Source organism: Pipistrellus hanaki (genome assembly GCF_964339955.1).
Source record: "Pipistrellus hanaki genome assembly, chromosome: 17".
NCBI classification, from domain to species: domain Eukaryota; kingdom Metazoa; phylum Chordata; class Mammalia; order Chiroptera; family Vespertilionidae; genus Pipistrellus; species Pipistrellus hanaki.
This window is the reverse complement of record NC_140519.1, coordinates 32,225,962-32,243,437: the sequence shown is the minus strand read 5'-3', so window position 1 is coordinate 32,243,437 and position 17,476 is coordinate 32,225,962. Positions and strand designations below refer to the sequence as shown.

Here is a 17,476-nt window from a genome sequence, read left to right as displayed (position 1 = left end):
TAGCAGATTCAGGAGAGTCATTTTTGTATCTGAAAATATAATTTAAAGACTGAAAGCCAAGTCATTTCTAACAATTGTAAATTACCTGAAATTAACAGTATCTTATTATTCTTTAATAGAATAAAAAAGTAGACTCGTATTCACTTCTCTACATTAAAATACTCATAATAAAATACAGCTTAACCTTATATTTTTAAAGTATCCACTTAGTTCATAAACCTCAGGTACCCGTTATGTGGTGTTATAAAAGAAAACAAAATAAATATTTTTTCTTCAGAATTTCAAATCAGAGAATCCTCATAGGGTAAACAAACAAAAATAATAAAAGATATGTCCCTATAGAAAAATAAAATAAATATTTGAGAAATTAGAATAATATAAAATAACACAACTGACAATTTTATTAAGTAACTAGGAAACAAGCAGTTAATGGGAATGTGAACAAGCTTTAAAAATATATTTTAGTTAGCAATCCACTTCCCCTTCCCATCACCAAAATCATCAAAGCAAAATGTCAAGACAATTTCTGATTTAAAATTTCAATGAACTAGGTGAATTATTATAAAAATAGAGTTGATATTAAAAGAAAGAACTTGGCTGACAATCAATTCTTAACATTACAAAACTTCTGGAATTCATAATTATAGGAAATAGACTTGGAGACATATTGTAGATGTACCTTTATCTCTGACTTTTGCCAACTGAGGAGAAATCTACATCTAGCTATTATAAGATGCAAAACTATTTAAATAAATAAGGATGTCCCATTAAAAAGAAAAGTGTTCAATGTAACAAGTATGCTCTACGAACATTGTACATGAGGGTATTATTAGAATATCTCAGCTTTAAAATTTTAAATGTAGATAAAAATAACGTCTCTAAAATATATACCAACAAAAAAATAACTTTTTAATAGTGCAAGAAGAAAAAGGCTAGTTAATATTGGGGGTGTCTGAAGTTCAGAAAGGACAAAGGATAGTACTCTTGTTACATATGAAAATACATTTTATCATGTTCACAAGAAAGCGTAATCTATTAAATAGATGCATTTTTTATAGATGATATATATATTTCAATGCTCGCATTTAATTTTTAGGTCAATCTTTAAATTGCATATTAAGTTTCTCATTTACATGTGTGTATGTGTGTCTCCTAACACAATTGCTTTAGGAAATACTATTTTACCATAAATCTGGTTACGATTTTGGGGTAAGCACAGTGTGCTTTCATCTCAAAAAACTTTACTCCCATAAACCAATTAGGAACAATTAAGGAGGCTTATAAGGCAGCATCCAATAAAGAGAAATGTGCCCTCTTCAGGAAATGTAAAGTCTGTTTGCACTCTAGCTTGGCAAGTCACTTCATTTCTCTTACCTGCTTCCTCTTTATGTGAAGATAACCAGCTACCCCTATACATTTTACCAGGGTGTACTTACAGAATGACAGAATGGAGTAGACTGTATTGATGGAACTTGGGAATGAATATTTTTAAGTATCTTCCCTTGGCCCACAAATAAATCTAATGTACATTTCCTGACTATTTGACACTAGTCCTGGTAGTAAAAATGGGTTTTCAGAGCTTTCCCATCCTTAAATTTCTACAGAATCAAATGGAAGATTTAGGTACCAAAGGAACAAATTTATTTTACAAGGATCATAATACAGCTCGTAAACCATTTTTATGCCCATATATTATTTTATAGGTGAAGTCCATAAATTCATCTGCATTCATAAATTGTTAATTTCACTCAAGACGCTGGGTTGGAATCTAAGAGTTATAGTTGAATTGTTTTTTGCACTTAATACACTAAAGAGTTTTATGTGTTGTATCAACATATTTAACTTAGGTATTACTGCACATTTACTTCACTTACTATTGCTTATAAAAGTAGAAAATATTTTTCACATTTATTTTATAGAATCTTTTAGAGAATAAAGGAGGACAAGTAAAATATGTTGAAAAATTACAAACTGAGACCTTATATGTCTCTGTTGCTATAAGTTATATAAATAACATAAATATTAATTTTAGACTTTCTTTTAAATTAAATTCTTGAAGTCTCAATTTTTCTCTTAAAAATGAAAAGATTTCATTAGTAACTTAGTCATTTATAGCTTTAGTTTTTGATAAGTCTATGAACTTATAAATCTATTATCATTTCAGGTTTCACTAACAACTAGCTAATCATATAATCCTGGAAAGTCTATGCACCTCTCTAGAATTTGTAATGTGGATAATTTGTAAGTGAAGAGAGTAATCAGTACATAGGAGGTAACAGCTACCTCACAAGATGCTTGACAGAATTCTAAGCATGAAAATGAGGGAGAGAATCATTGTGTAAGATGTTAATGACACACTAAAGGGCTTAGTATACAGCTTCCCACATAAGAAAAAAAAGACATAAAGAATTATGTCCTGATACTATTTCCCAAGACATAACAATATCTTATATCCTCTCTCTAAATGAAGTACCTCTGAACATTTTGGAGTCAACCAGATAGATTTGTTGTATAATAGAAAACAATGGCAGGAACTCCTGCTTTTTCAAAGTTATTAACATTTAATAAATCAATTTCTGCAGAATCTATTTCCACTTATAATTTTCCTTTCAAAATGGTATCCAACCATATTTTAAATGTAATATTTTTTATAATTCTTACAATCATTTAAAAATATATAATCATAATTATTCCTTTTAAATCGGCTAATATAAAGCAAAGACAGTAAGAAGATTTTCGTAATCTTGAACATTACAAACTCAGCTTTTAAGAGAATCACTCATTACTTTTCTTTATTTCAATCACATTCTGAACATTTAAACTTCTCAAACTTACTAGCATTCATTATTTTGGATATTTTACTCCCATATCCCATTCTTTTGGAAAAAAAGTAAAAAAGATCTTCCATATCAATAAAATTAAAGATAACCCATTAATATCATTGATTGTTTTTATGCTATTAATATATATAATGTACTATTTTTCCTTTGGTAGAGTTTTGAATGACAGCATTTTCTCATATAGCCCAAGTAAAAGAAATATGCACATGAGAATGCAGGTGACTGAGAATAAATAAATTTTATGTTAATAAGATTTAAACATAATGAAAATGCAGAAAAAAATTAAGAACAAATTTTCTAGATTTAAAAGCTTTTAAATACAAAATTGTTCCAGATTATAAGAAAAAATAAATAAGAATTTCATTCTAAGTACTACCCCTCAAAGTTCACTATGAGATATAAAATGCTGTCAATACATTGATTTTATTTTATAGACATATTGTTATGAAATAGATTATTAAAACATGATTATTTATTTGACATACATAGTACGTATTTTAGAAATTGTTTTTATTACATACCGGTAATTATTTCTTTTTGTCTTCTACAAAACAAGTGGTTAGCACTTTTAAAATTTGACCACACAACATATAACCACTAATTGATATGTGGTACTTAAATATTAACTGTTGTGATTTTCTTCATTGGTGCCATTTGAGCAAGCTCTGTAGTAAAACTGATAAGGCATAGTACAAAGAGAGTTGAACATGAAATTGAATGTCAATGATCTAGTCTCAGTGCTGGAGCTAATGATCTCTGTAACCTAGTAAAAATCACTTCTCCTTCCCAGGCATGTGCATTTATTGTATCAAAATATTAGCATGGAACTAGCTGATATTTAAGAATCCTTCCAGCACTGTAAACACTATGATCTGTGACAAGATGAATAACACAAGTTCATGTGTTTGCATTAATTGATCGATATTAAAATAAATCAATATGGAAATGTAACAGATGAAAGGAGCCCAGAATCGGGGGTCACATTTTGAAGCTATGGTTCTGGCCTTGATTCACAGAGCCAGCCCCTGAAGTAGCCGAGGAACGGTGATAAGTAGACATTTCAGAGTGTTTCTCAAATGGATAACAACCTGGGAATTTGGCCAATGTGCAATAATAGCTAGTGAGAAGAGGCTGCATTTTTTTTTATTTACTGCTGTGGGAAAGTTAAGGCTGCTTGGGTAAGGGATAAAATGTGTGAAAGTTCATATGCCTTTGCACATGGACGTGTATTTGATAATACTGATGATTGCTAGTGTTGGGCACTATATATGTTACCTCTATAATCTCCTTAGAGTCCTACTGATATCTTAAACTTTTTAAAAAATAGATATGAAAATGAAGCTAAGGAAGTTGAATTGCTAGCAGAACCATTATTTGACATCAGGGTCATGGTGGCTCCAGAGCCCTTGCTCTTCCCACGTTACCCCTGTGATCCTCAAATTGTAGAGTGCATCAGCATGACTTGGATGGCTTATTAAAAATAGCAATTGTCTGTGCCAAACTATCGGGGCGTCTGGTTCAATAGACCTGCAGTGGGGATCTGAGAGTTCATATTTCTAACATGTTTCCAGAGGGTGTTACTTGCTCAGGGACATTTAGAAAATCACTGTAGAGCAACCACTTAAGAGCCAGTAGAATAATATTGCGAGATCTAATGCCACATGCTGGTCATTGATATTCCTGCTATCCAATTACAAGGCATGTGATGATGCATATGGTAATGGTTTCTTAGAAGAGATTTCAAATTGCGTTGTGGGCAACAAGCCATTATTATATAAAAAATATTAATCCTTGTGAATTCTCAACAGGCACCAAGAAATAGTTTAATGAAGGGCCTCACGGCATGACACATTTCATGGCTGCAAGATGGGAGGATTGAGAGAAGGTTTATCATTAGTACTAAGACCAGGAATACTGGAAGACACTCAATAAATTAATTTTTTAGTAAAAGTGATAATCCTGATGAGAATGGGAGCCTCATAAGGGTCTAATTCTGAGGAAATCTTGAAGACATGAGATTGATCTCCCTAGAAAGTACCATGAATCACCCTTACCACCACCACTCATTCGGAGAGAAAAGATGAATTCGCTAAGAATAGTGTCTGTTCTATCACCCCTACCAGACAGACTTCATCCAAAATCCCAATCAGAACTGCCATTGTATCCCGAAATGATAAACCCCTTTAAATTATGAGTAAAGGGAATGGAAGAAAGAATAGAAACAGGAGTTATGTTTTAATGTATACATAGATCAAATAAAATTGCCTTACATTTTTTATTTGTATCCACACATTTTTTCCCCATAATCTCTTCCTTTGCAAGCATTGTACTACTAATCTCCCAAACACTGGAATTCCAAATGCAAGATGGCAAATTTACTCAAATAGTCATGTTACCTAGAGTAACAGGTTCCTTGCCAGACATATTGTTGGGTGCCTCCAAGGTAGTTTACAAACTGGACAAACATTGAAAGCATTTGATATCCTGAATTGCATTCTAGAGATCCTGATGACTACATAGAAGAAAATCACCTCTTGGAACACATGGGGGACATATATTTGGAGCCCAAGAAACTGAAGTTTAGTTTGTTTTACTTACTGCTATTTGAGATCGTAGAAAGCATTTAACATGAGTGCTTGTTTCCACATAAGCACAAGGCATTATTAATGTCCTACTTCTCTTACCACTTTGCTTTCCCAGATCTCACTTATAATAGAGTTTTACTGACACTATATTTACAACTCTGTATAGATACCATTAGCCTACTGCTTCATTTTATAATTCCATTGTTTCTGTAGACACCAAACTGGGTGTTCAGGGGAAAGACATGTACACCCCAAATCTACTTAGTTACCCCACGAATAGTAACGCTAAGTAATATCACGAACAGTTACAACTCCTGCAGCTGAGCATGGGCTCCTGGAGTACCTCACAGAATGAGTGATTACACCCCCGTTCTCCTTGAAGCATCTCCACGGAGCTGGTACTGGGTTTGCAAGAAGCTAAAACGTGCTCCTTAATCATTTCTGCCCACACTTTTGCTACCATTGGTGTGTGTGTGTGTGTGTGTGTGTGTGTGTGTGTGTGTGAGAGAGAGAGAGAGAGAGAGAGAGAGAGAGAGAGAGAGAGAGAGAGAGAGGAGCCCTTCCCAAACACCAGCAGATTCGGGGAAAATATGTCGCTGCACAAAAAAAATGACATTTCAGAACAATTTCAACCAGGTAACTGTCCAGGGCAAGTCCCACTCAGCCTTCTGGGTACCCATTCAAGCCTTTTCCGGGCGGCACATCGCTTTGGCTTAGCTCCTGGGCAGTGCCAAGCCTCCCCGAGGCGGGTGCTCAGGGAGCAGGGACCCCGCCTGGTGCCCGAGCGGATCTTCTTTCCGGGAGCCCTGCCTCATTGCTTATTCTGCAATGCTCTGCGGGCCCCGGCGCGTCCCGCCCCCCGCCCTGGGCTGGGGGAAGCGGGTAGGACCCCCGGTGCCCGGGGTGACCCCGCGCCCTGCCATCCCTCCCGCCCTCTCCAGGGTCCACCGAAGCCACGCGCCCTGGAACCCTGGCGCGGGCTCCCCCTGCTTGTGGTTCAGCGACGGGGCCAGGGCGGGGTGCGGGCGATGGCAGAGGATGGGCAATCCCATGACTGGCGGCTTCCCGGGAGGTTTCCCAGCTCCCCCGCGCCTGTTGGAGTTGCAGTTGGGAGCGGGCAGCACCGTGGTCAGCGCGGGGAGAGGGAGCTTTGGGCGCCTGGGGCAGAGGTGTGAGGATGGCAGGGGCTCAGCTCACCCCACCACAGAGTCTGGGGAACAGGAACACTCTGTTCCCGAGGACTCCCCTCCCCGGGTTCACCTGGCCTCCCAGAGGCCCCTCCGTGTCCATCCACGTGGACATTCCCCTCCGAGCGACACACACACACACACACACACACGCACACACGCACACACACACACGAAGGCAGGCACGCGTGCAGATCCAAGGCAGGCTCTCAGCTGCAAACCCAGAGGCCCTAGGGAATGTCGGGGAGGCTGGCCTTCTAGAAGACAGGAACTCATACTCCCAGAGGGGATAGATGGCGGGGAGAGACACCTGTCCACACGCGGCCAGACAGGGACGCCTGACTCAGGCGCAAAGGTCATCATCTCCCAGCAGGAGGCTCAGTCTGGAAACCCCAGGGAAGGCTTTGGCTGGGGATGCTGGCGTGGGGGGGTGGGCGGTCTTTTGTTTTCTGTTATTGTTTGGTACTGACCTTAACCCAGCCCAGCCCTCTTGGAAAAGCTAATTTCCGGGGGGGGGGGGGGGGGGGGGGGTGTCAAACTCTAGATTTGAGGGCGGGGATGGGAGGGTGTCAGCCCTGGGAGGTCAGGGCAGGGCCACCCTAGGCTGGGTGCAAGGTGAGGACACCTGAAACAAGACCCTTTCCAGCGGTGATTCACTGGGAGGGAGAGAGAGAGAGAGAGAGAGAGAGAGAGAGAGAGAGAGAGAGAGAGAAGCCCCAGTCTTGCAGAAGAGCATTATGGTGGGAGTGAGACCTCCTCGGAGTTCTAAGGCTCCAGCAAACATAGATCCTTCTGGAAGTCCAGGGTCCCAGGAGAAACCCCAGATGAACGCCCAGGCTTAGGCTTGCAGGACCAGCGCCCTGGCTCTCACCTGCTGGGGGCCAAGGTCAGTGTGTTCTGTGCCCTGGGTTCGCTGGGATCCCAGGAGAAGGCGTGTGGGAACCCCTCCCCCCCCCCCGCCCCACGCGTGTGTGTTGACGTGGGCGGGACTTTCCAGCACGACCTGGAGATCCAGCTCCTCTCCCAGCGAGCCTGGGCAGGCAGGCAGGCTGCAGCTGCAGGCTGCATCTCAGAAGCTTCTGCTTGTGTGTTTCCCTTGCAACAAGCCAGCCTCAGTTCCGAGCAGCCCCTGCCCTGCGGGCCCCCAATCCCCCCAAATCCCTATCCCCACCGTCCAATGTGCTGCCCTGCAAATGTAGATGATGCCCATGGGGATAAAACAGCCACAGGAGGTTGCCTCTCTCTTCAACCCACTCTGGAGGCTCAGGCCTAACCCAGGGCCCCTCTGTCTCCCAGGGAGCCCCTCTGTCTGTGCTGTGGCTGTCGGAGGGGAAGGTGCAGGGATGGCGAGGGCGGGCACCGGGTGCCAACCTCCAGGCGGAGCTGCTCGCTGGGAAAGCTGCGCCCCCTGAACTTCTCTGCGCCCCTGAGCCCGCGTGGGCTCCACCTGCCGAGCCTTCCTTCCAACGACGCCCGTGCCCAGCTGTCCCGTGGGCCCAAGGGTCCAGAGGAACCCGCGTGAGGCAACAGCGGGCAGGGACAGGAGGGCAAGCAGCATGGATGCCATGTCAGCAGTGCCCCCCCCCCTTTTTTTTTTTTTTAGGAAAGCCTGGAGACTTCGGTGAAATGGAAATAAAGATAGGGAGAGAGGGAAGGAGCAGCTGTCCCCCCTGGCAGCCCCAGACCTCAGGGAGCAGGTCTAGGGCTGCAGCCGGCGTGGGTGCCTCCGAATGTGGGGACCGCGTGCCAAGTTGTGCCACAGACGAGGTGCCTTCCAAGGGGCAGAGAAGGGACTCTCCAGGACCTCTCTGCCATGAAGCACGTTTGGTTTTTTGTGTGTGTTTTTTTGTTTTTTAAAAACGGTCCGGTAGAACCTCGGTTCTGGACGGGACCAAAGCAGAGTGTGCCGCGCGACTTTCCTCCCCATGTCCCCACACCGAAAAATCCTTCGTGGGGACCCCTTAGCTCCACGCAAAGTTGCAAGGAGAGGAGAAGGGGTCCCGTTTCCGGTGCCATTGGAAGCCAATGCAGGCGCTCTTCCTCCCCGCCCCCCGCCCCCCCCTACCCCGCCCCCCTGATTCTGCAAACGCGGGAGGTGCGGGCCGCGGGGCCGGGATGCAGGCGGCAGGCTCGCTGTTCGTGGGGCGGGCGGGCGGGGATGCTCTCTCTGCGTCGGAGACCCCCCCCCCTCTCCCTACCTGTCCCCTTGGATACGTTTTGGCTCAACAGGTTACCCCTTGGAAACTCTCGCTTCACCCCGGGTCACCCTCTCCTGCAAGAGCCCCCCCCCCCCCACGTCTGCCTGCGCCGTGCCGGCTCCCCCAGCCCATCGCTCCTCTAGCAGGCAGCCCCGGGCCATCCATTCACCAAGGATTCCCGGGACAGGCGAACCAAGCATGCATGCCAGGTTCCCCGCACTTGGAGCCGGCGACGACCCCCCCCCCTCGCCGCCGCCCCCCTCGTGCAAGCAAGCAGCCCCGAGCCTCGTCCCGTGCACCCCCCTTGCAGTTATGCAGCTCAGAACCATTGGAGGGCTCCGGGCTGCTCGGGGTTCCCAGGGCTGGGGGTGGAGGGGGTGGGGGATCCAGCTCAGAGGAGGAGCAGGTTGAGATTGCAGGGCTGTTGCTGCCAAAGGGACCAGGGCGACTTCTTGGCATGTGGAGGTGCACATGAGCATTCGAGACGTGCCCCCCCCCACCCCGCATCGAGGGTCCTCAGAGAGGGAGAGGGAACCCCTCCCACCCAAAACATGAGTTATCATTTCCACGGAATGCAAATGGGCTGCCTTCTGCAGGGGCGGGGGGACAGCCAGCTGCAAGCTGGACAATAAGCTGTTTCATAGAGACCCGGCGGGTTGCGGGTTCCGAGGGGCGCTCCCCCACAAAGGAAGAAGCGGCCAGTTTGTGTGGACAGCCTTGGCGCGCCTGGGCCAGACACCCCCTCCCCCCGCCCCAACACACACACACACACACACACACACACACACACACACACACACCGCCTCCCCGTGACACACAGGCGCCCGGGGATTGGAAACTGGCTTCCCTGAGAGCCAGGGCCATCGTGTCTAGGAGATCTGACAGGAGTATGGGGAGGTGATTGTTCAGAAAGGATGGCATGAGTCATAAACACCCCCTGAGCATTCTTTGCGGCAATTAATGGGGAGCAGGGCGCCAGATAAGTTGTGGAATAGAGCTAGGGATCTATTCCTCTCTCTACCCCCACCCCCCAAGCCCCTCCCCAGGACAGTTCTCCTTCCAGTGATCCTGACTGTCCCCCTTGCCTTCCTGTTTGGGAATACACTGCACATCCCACCCACCACCTCCCCTTGTCTGTGCATGTGACACTCACTCTACCTGTCTGAACGCCCAGACTTGCTGGGGATTTTTTTTTTCTTTTGGGTCCTCCGCTAATGACTTTCCTCCTACCTTCCTTCCATCCCCAAGGGTGGATCTGGACACTTCAAGGTGTCTCAGACCGTTGGAAAGCCTCGTTTTTTTAAGCCAAACCTCTGCCACAGGACTCAGAGAAGCTCAGCTCCCCTACCATGCACCAACGGAGAAGAGCCCACATAGAATGTGTTCACATATGTTCACATAGACATGAAGATACGTATGTGTAGGAAGACCCTGTGCCCCAAGGCATTGAAAACCACCACATTCCCAGCCTGCCGGTAACTTTCCCACCGGAAAGGGTTAAAGAGAGAGAGAGAGAGAGAGAGAGAGAGAGAGAGAGAGAGAGAGAGAGAGAGAGAGAGAGGCATTTGCGGGTCTTTCATATGAATATTCCAACCCGGGCATCAGACGCCACTGGTCTGAGTAGCCATCAAGGCAATCCCCACCGCCGAGAAAGTCTTTGCGGAGGAATGCTGCCTTGGACATCCCCTCCTGACAGGCTCTAGGAACCAACTCACGTCTCCGTTTGAGCATACTGCAAGAATATTTATTGAGCACCGGCTCAATCACTGCATTGAACGCCAAATCTGGCAAGCAAAATGCATTTCCTATCCGAGAAAGGGGAAGGGGGGGAGGGAGAGAGAGAGAAGAGAGAGAGAGAGCTGTGAATCAACTCCTTCTTCAGTATTATTACGCTTATTTTCATCGGTGCAAATTACAAAGTAACCTACCAGCCTCTCTCTCTCTCTCTCTCTCTCTCTCTCTCTCTCTCTCTCTCTCTCTCTCTCTGGTGACAAGTCAGCTCACCTCCATCCAAAGCAGACGGGACCCCCCCCCAAAAAAAAAATTAAAATAAAATAAAATAAAATAAAATAAAATAAAATAAAGCAGTCCTACCTTTCACACAAGACACCGTCAACAAAAAGACGAGGTTCCCGAACGTAAATCCACTTTTGATGCCCATGTTCCTCAGGAGGAGGAGGTCGAGGCGGCCGCATCTAGCGCATCTCCCGGGGCCGGGCTGCCGGGGCTGGGCGCCCTGGGCCCGGCGCTCGGCTCCGCGGCCGCCGCTCATGCTGTCCGCCCGCCCGCAGCCCGTCCCGCTGCCCGCCCGGCGCCGAGCTGCGGCTGTGGCGGTGGCGGTGGCGGTGGTGGGTGCGCGGTCGGTCACAGCTCGGAGTGAATGGTGTTTCTGGGATACCACAGCAACCTTGACGAGGACTCAACCATCTCTCCGACGGGGGCACCGAGGCTCCGTACTCTGGCTGCCGCCTGTGCCTGTGCGTTCTCCCCTCCCCTCCGCCCCAAACCTGCCGCCGCGATGCTGCCAGCTCCTTGCAGGAACCAGCAGACACCACTAGTGAGCCCTCTGCAAGCCCAGCTCCTCCGCGCTCTGACAAACTCCCCACGATGTTTGCAAATCCGGGGGGGGGGGGGCTCGGGGTGTGTGTGTGTGTGTGTGTGTGTGTGTGTGTGCGCGCGCGTGTCCCTCCTCCCCTCCCCTCCCCTCCCCCGGAGGGATCAATTCTGCCCGTTACAAGCAGCCCGAGAACGATGATGGGAGGGAGCACTCCACGGCAGCCGGGGAATCAGAGAGGCATGCGAAAAGGAGGGTTTTTGGTCGGAGGATCGGGGCTGCTTTGGGGGGAAACCGCGAGGAGAAGGGGAATCGAGCCCCATCGGCGCCCACGCGCTCCAACGGGACACATGTGTTACTACGGTGGCTGCAGCACGAATCCGGGCGGGCGCCTCGCGTTGATTATCCTGCGATTTAATTGAAAGGGGGAGAATGTATTTGCACACGGGCATTTGCATATGCAAGTGCTTACGCGTAAACCGGAAACCCCCCCTTTTATTTTTCTCCTTTTTTAAAAAAAATTTATTCCATAAACCGACCAGGCCGGGGGTGGGGTGGGGTGGGGTGGGGTGGGGAGGGATGCGGTGGGGAGAGGGAGTCAGAGTCATTTTCCCCCAAATAGTTGGCCCTGTCCTCGCCCCTGCCGCCTTTTCGGCTGATGTGCGCCGGCAGGGAAGCTACTTTATCTGCGATCCTTTATCCAGGACAGACCCATCTGTCTTCCTTCTGAGCCGGCCCCAAATAATGTACAGGGAAGGTTTCTTTCCAAACGGGAAATGCACGCATCCCTCTGCCCGGCTGGACTTGGCAGCCCCCCGCGCCACGCAGGGGTTAAGGTTGCGCAAGGGAAGAGCTCTCGCGCCATCTACTGGCCGTGGCGAGGGCGCCGGCTTCTCCGCCGTCTCGCAGGGACCCCTTTCCCCCACCCTCCCTGTCCGGGTGAGGGGGAGCCGTGCTGTGTTGCTGTGTCAATTTCCTAATTTTTTTTTCTCTCCCCCAGCTGTCCTAGATCTTACAGCCAACAGGTTCCTTTGACCAGGCGCCTGACTGGTGATCGGGGGTCTGATCCCATCTCAGAAGCGGGGAGGGCGACCCGGCTGGCTCTGGAATGGATCACTGGGGGGGGGGGGGGGGGGGGGGGGGCGCGCTTCTGGCTGCATGTGCACATGTGCATGCTGAAGGCGACCCGGGAGATGGGCACCTATCTACAGGACTTATTCGGGGCACTGCCCAATCTGAGTGTGGAGCTCCCCACACTGCCTACCCCGGATGGCTCCCGTCCCAAACACCACCAGCGTGCCCCGGCCAGCCCCGTCCCCGGGTCCTGGGTGGAGCTGGCGGCGCAGGGAGCCAGGCGGTTGCACCGGCAGAGAGTTAGGCAGCGAGCCGCCTATAAGGCGTGCATGGTGAGGGGGTTCCATCTGCAGCATCGGAGGGAGTCTGAGCTCTACGGGTGCGTGGCATTTTGTGATTCTCCCAGGGATTGAGTGTGTGTGTGTGTGTGTGTGTGTGTGTGTGTGCACGTGCGCGCTTTGTGTTGTTGTAAAGGGTAAAAGAGTGCGTGTGTATGGAAGGTGATGGAAGGTGTGATATTCCATGCGTGGGTGTTTTCGTGTGTGTGTGTGTGTGTGTGTGTGTGTGTGTGTGTGTGTGTGTGTTAGTTGGGGAGGGAGCCTTACCTAGAGGTAAAAGCTGCAGACACCCGCTGACCTCATTACGCAGGGAGAGGAACCTGCAGGGCGGGGTGGCAGAAAACAGCTCCTTCCCCACGGAGCTTCCTTCCTAGGTCACATATGCAGAGAGATCTCTAAGGGGACTGGGCCACAAGCTTGGGGCTACATGGTGATCTGGGAGGGTCCACAGTGAAAACCTGGCATTGTTATGTTTCTGCAATAGCTTTGGAAAAGCTCCCTCAAAGAGGAGTTGGCTCTGGCACTGATTGCAGCCAAGATGTCAGGGTGTGCTGCCGCTGCTGCTGCTTTTCCTGGGCCGGACAAGGAGTTAGATGCAAACAGGTCCTTGAGCTTAATGAGGATCGTGGACCAAACCCTCCTTACCAGTGTGCGGTTAGTCACCTCCACTGAATTCACTTTTCACCAAAGGGGGGAGGGGGGACATCCAAACTCTTTGGTATATGTTATCCTCATGGACACGATTATTTAAAGAGAGGAGGACTTAAACAAACAAAAACCGCCAAAAATCTCTATTTCTCAAAAGTCAGGAATATTTTAACAAGAATTATTGTGAGGGGGAAAAAAAAACCACAAAAAAGACTTTGACTGTGGGACTATCATGACTACTGCAAGATACCAATTGCTGATACTTCTTTTCAAACATGCTAATTCTGTAATCCTGTTATCTTATCCTAAACGAATCCTGCCTATCATTTTAAAGTGAAGTTGTTAAAAGATTAATCTACTAGTTCCTAAGACGTTGAACAATATACTCTAGTTTCTAGTTTCTCTAGCTCATAATAAATCACAAACATTTTCCTTACATGCTCCGAATGGAAAATCCTACTGTGCAGATGGGAAAAGTTAAGGCCTAGAGAAATCAAATATTTATCCAAGGTCATCATCAGGAGCATGGCCACTTAATCCAATACATTTAGTGCTGGATCGCATTCTTGTCTTTTAAGCTAAACCAACTCCTCTTTGAGGGAGCATTTCCAAAGCTATTGCAGAATCATAACATTATCAGCCAGAATGCTGCATGAGAAACCCCTCAGTTTCTCTAGAAGGGAAAAAACTGTGGGCATTTAGGAGGTAGAAATCATATATCACATCTGATCTGTAGAAAAACAGCACTGGTGTGCACCAATGTATTTAAGACTTTTAGAAAGAGAAGATTTAAAAAAAAATAGCTAACATAATAGCAAACATTAAGTGCTTCCTATGTGCCTGACATTGTGTTATGTTTTCCTGGCATATGTTATTCAGTCTCAATACTATCGATACTTGCTGAGACAAGTACTACAATTATCTTCATTTTATAGGTGAAGACATTGATACACAAAGATGTTAACTCTCTTGCTTTACTCAAGGTAATATGTCTAAGAGGAAATATGAACCACTGTTGTCCAATTTCTGAGTCAATACATTTGCAGACTTTGCTCTACTATGCTAGCTCCCAAAGATGCTTGTTCTAAAATAGTCTAGTAACAAAAATATAACTGTTATAGTAAACCATTGAAAAACCTGAATCTGTATAACCATAGAAAAACAAAGATTTATAAGATAATCTAAAGGTGATCAAGTTTAATATAAAGAGAAAACTTGTTTATATTTGCCAGTTACTACTGCCATCATCCTTTCTCTCTCTCTCTCTCTCTCTCTCTCTCTCTCTCTCTCTCTCTCTCTCTCTCTCTCTCTCTCTCTCTCTCTCTTTCTTCTTGCAACCTACTGATCTTACATACAGGTCAAGGAAAAAAAGTGACTTGGCAAGGATCATTAAGCCAATCACAATGATTAAGTACACTTGATAGCTTTTAAAAAGACTCTATATCAGAAGTGGACAGGGTTTTTAAGTGCCAGGTTTCCATTCCTTTTCAGTTTTGCCCAGAATAGTTATGTAATATCATTAAGCATGATCTTTAAAAAGGGCTCAGATGGCTCTTGAAAGGGAGAAAATAAGCACCTTTTCAAAAATTGCTCTATATTAAACCTGATCCTCTCTATGTATTTACTCTGGTTTAGCATTATAGGGGCCACATCACAGAGAAATGAGCAAAGGAGAGTGAGAACACTGAGCAAAAAGCAAAAGACTTGAAAAAGGGTTACTTTTAATTTTTTAAAAGAAGTGCATATCCTTTTGACAGAGTCAGGAACTTAGAAAGTGGTGTTTTTTTGTGTGTGGGTTTTTTTTTTTTTCTTTTTCTTTTCTTAACTGATGTCACAGAGATACAAGTTTCCATGGGTATTATTGTCCAAATACAGTATTTATTTTGTTATAGAAAACATTGCTGCCTTTTAGAACTGAAGGCCCAATGATTGTAGAGATATACTTTTCAATTCAAAGGCTCACATTCAAAACTGTGAGTCTGTGGGGGAAATTAGAGTAAATTAAAATTTTTAATGATCTCCAGCAGGCTTTTCCCCCCTTTGTTTGCATTTTTTTTTTTTTAAATATAGAATTTGTTGCAGGAGAGTAGGAGAAAAAGAGGAGCTTATTTCCTCATTTTTCTATAAATGTCCATTCTTGGAACTGTCTTTTCTGACCTCTCTCACTCCTGGGAAATAAAATATTGGAAGGCAAATGTTGAATAATGAGGGAATTCTGATTCAAGCCTAAGTTTTCCTTCATTTGCAATAGTTCCTATTCGGGTAAGAAGAAAAGAAAGAGCTCTAATATTCATGATAAAGCAACTTTTTAAAAACAATCACATTTAAGAAGATCAATTATGAGGTGGATAAAAGTATGTGTCCCACTGTTAATCAGGAAGCATTGTTGAAAGATGGAGACAGGCTCTTAGAAATGCTGTTAAGTGTGCCTTCCTAGGGATTCTTATATCCTGACTCCCCTGAATTTCATGAATAGTGAGGCTTAGCAGGCTTTCCAGAATTTTTAAGCTTTAACAACATTAAGAAAATCAGAGAATAAAGTTTCTATATTACATAAGGATATTAATATTCTATTCATAATGGGAGAATGGAAAAAATGTTACAACTGAAAACAGTATTTATTGCTGTATTCTTATAAATAAATCATACTTTGACTAAAACACACACACACACACAACAACCCAAAAACTTATTTTTGACATGAGCAACATACATAATAAATTTAGTACATTAACATTGAAATTTTATTAACTAGTGCCTTTTAAATATATACTATATAGTATACAATTTATAGAAAGTTTACTGTCAGTGATATGAGCTCATTTCACTGAAAGAAGAGAAATATGGGAAGAAACCAAGATGACGGCATAGGTAAACACCTGAACTTGCTGCCTCACACAACCACTTCAAAGCTACAACCAAAAGACAAAACGGACATCATCCAGAACCACAGGAAGGCTGGCTAAGTGGAAATTCTACAATTAGAAAGGAAGAGAAAATCACACTGAGACTCAGAGGAGCTGTGGAAGTAAAGTCCAGAGGTATGGAGGCGCGCACGCATGGAAAGGGCTGGCAACTGAGGACACGGCTTTTTCAATCCGGAGGGAGACACAAGCTCCCAACTGCTCTGAACTCCAGTTCTGGGTGAGATTCTGGGGACCCAGACTCATACAGGGAGAAACTAGACTGTCTAGCAGTGGGCAGAACTCTAGGGCAGCTTTCTCTCAGAGGTGCTTACAGTGATTACCAAGGGACACAGATGTGAGGGCCTCTTAGAGAAGGGCTGGTAGGAAACCATTGCTGTTTGCTCTGCCCTGAGACTCCGCCCCATCCAGGCTGTGTGCAGAGGCTTTTGCATATGAATGGCCTGGTCCTGTGAAATCTAAACTTACCATGATATAAGGGAAGAGAAACAAGGTTCCTGACAAACTGCAGCTGATTCAGAGAGACCAAGAACATCCAAAAGAAGGCCCAAGGCCCCATAGCAGCTTGCATTGCTTCACAGCTGGGCCTCATCTAGGCACCTCCAAAACCCAAACAAAGAAGAATCTGCAGATCTCTCTGTAGCTCCTGCTGGTGACCTCAGGCAGAGGATAAATTAGCACCACCTTGGAGATCCAAGATCCAGTGTACTGAGGAGTCAGAATAGGACCATCCAGATTACAACTCCTCAGATCCATAAGGGACACACTCAGGGGGCAGACTCAGTGAGCACCAAAGCCCCACTGAAGCAAGTCTTGCCTCATAAGAACTTCTCCAGCACAGAAGTTCTCCCATCATAGACACAGCTGATCCTCACAGCCAATTGGCCTGGAGGTCAATTCCTCCCAGTGATACCAACAACAATCAAGGCTTAACTACAAGACTGTGCACACAGCCCACAAAGGGGTGCTCTTAGAGGGTTCACCTCAGATAATGGGGGAGGCTAGCCACTGGGCCCTATAGGACACCTAGCACACAAAGCCACTCTATCATCACAGGTAAGCAGCCAAAATACAGAGGAAAACAAAAAACAAAACAAAACAAAACAAAAAAAAACAGGTCAAAATGAA

General features: G+C 45.7%; 1 protein-coding gene across 2 annotated transcripts in view; it reads right to left on the bottom strand.

Moving 5' to 3' along the window:
- The window catches only part of CSMD3 (CUB and Sushi multiple domains 3), a 771,720-nt gene extending 760,431 nt beyond the window's left edge, over nucleotides 1-11,289 (bottom strand). For both annotated transcript variants that reach the window (XM_084864313.1, XM_084864314.1), the window contains exon 1: nucleotides 10,905-11,289. In XM_084864313.1, the coding sequence (XP_084720439.1) occupies nucleotides 10,905-11,082 (178 nt within the window). In that variant the 5' untranslated portion in view covers nucleotides 11,083-11,289. The remainder of the gene's footprint in view (nucleotides 1-10,904) is intronic.
- Nucleotides 11,290-17,476: the final 6,187 nt, after the last annotated feature.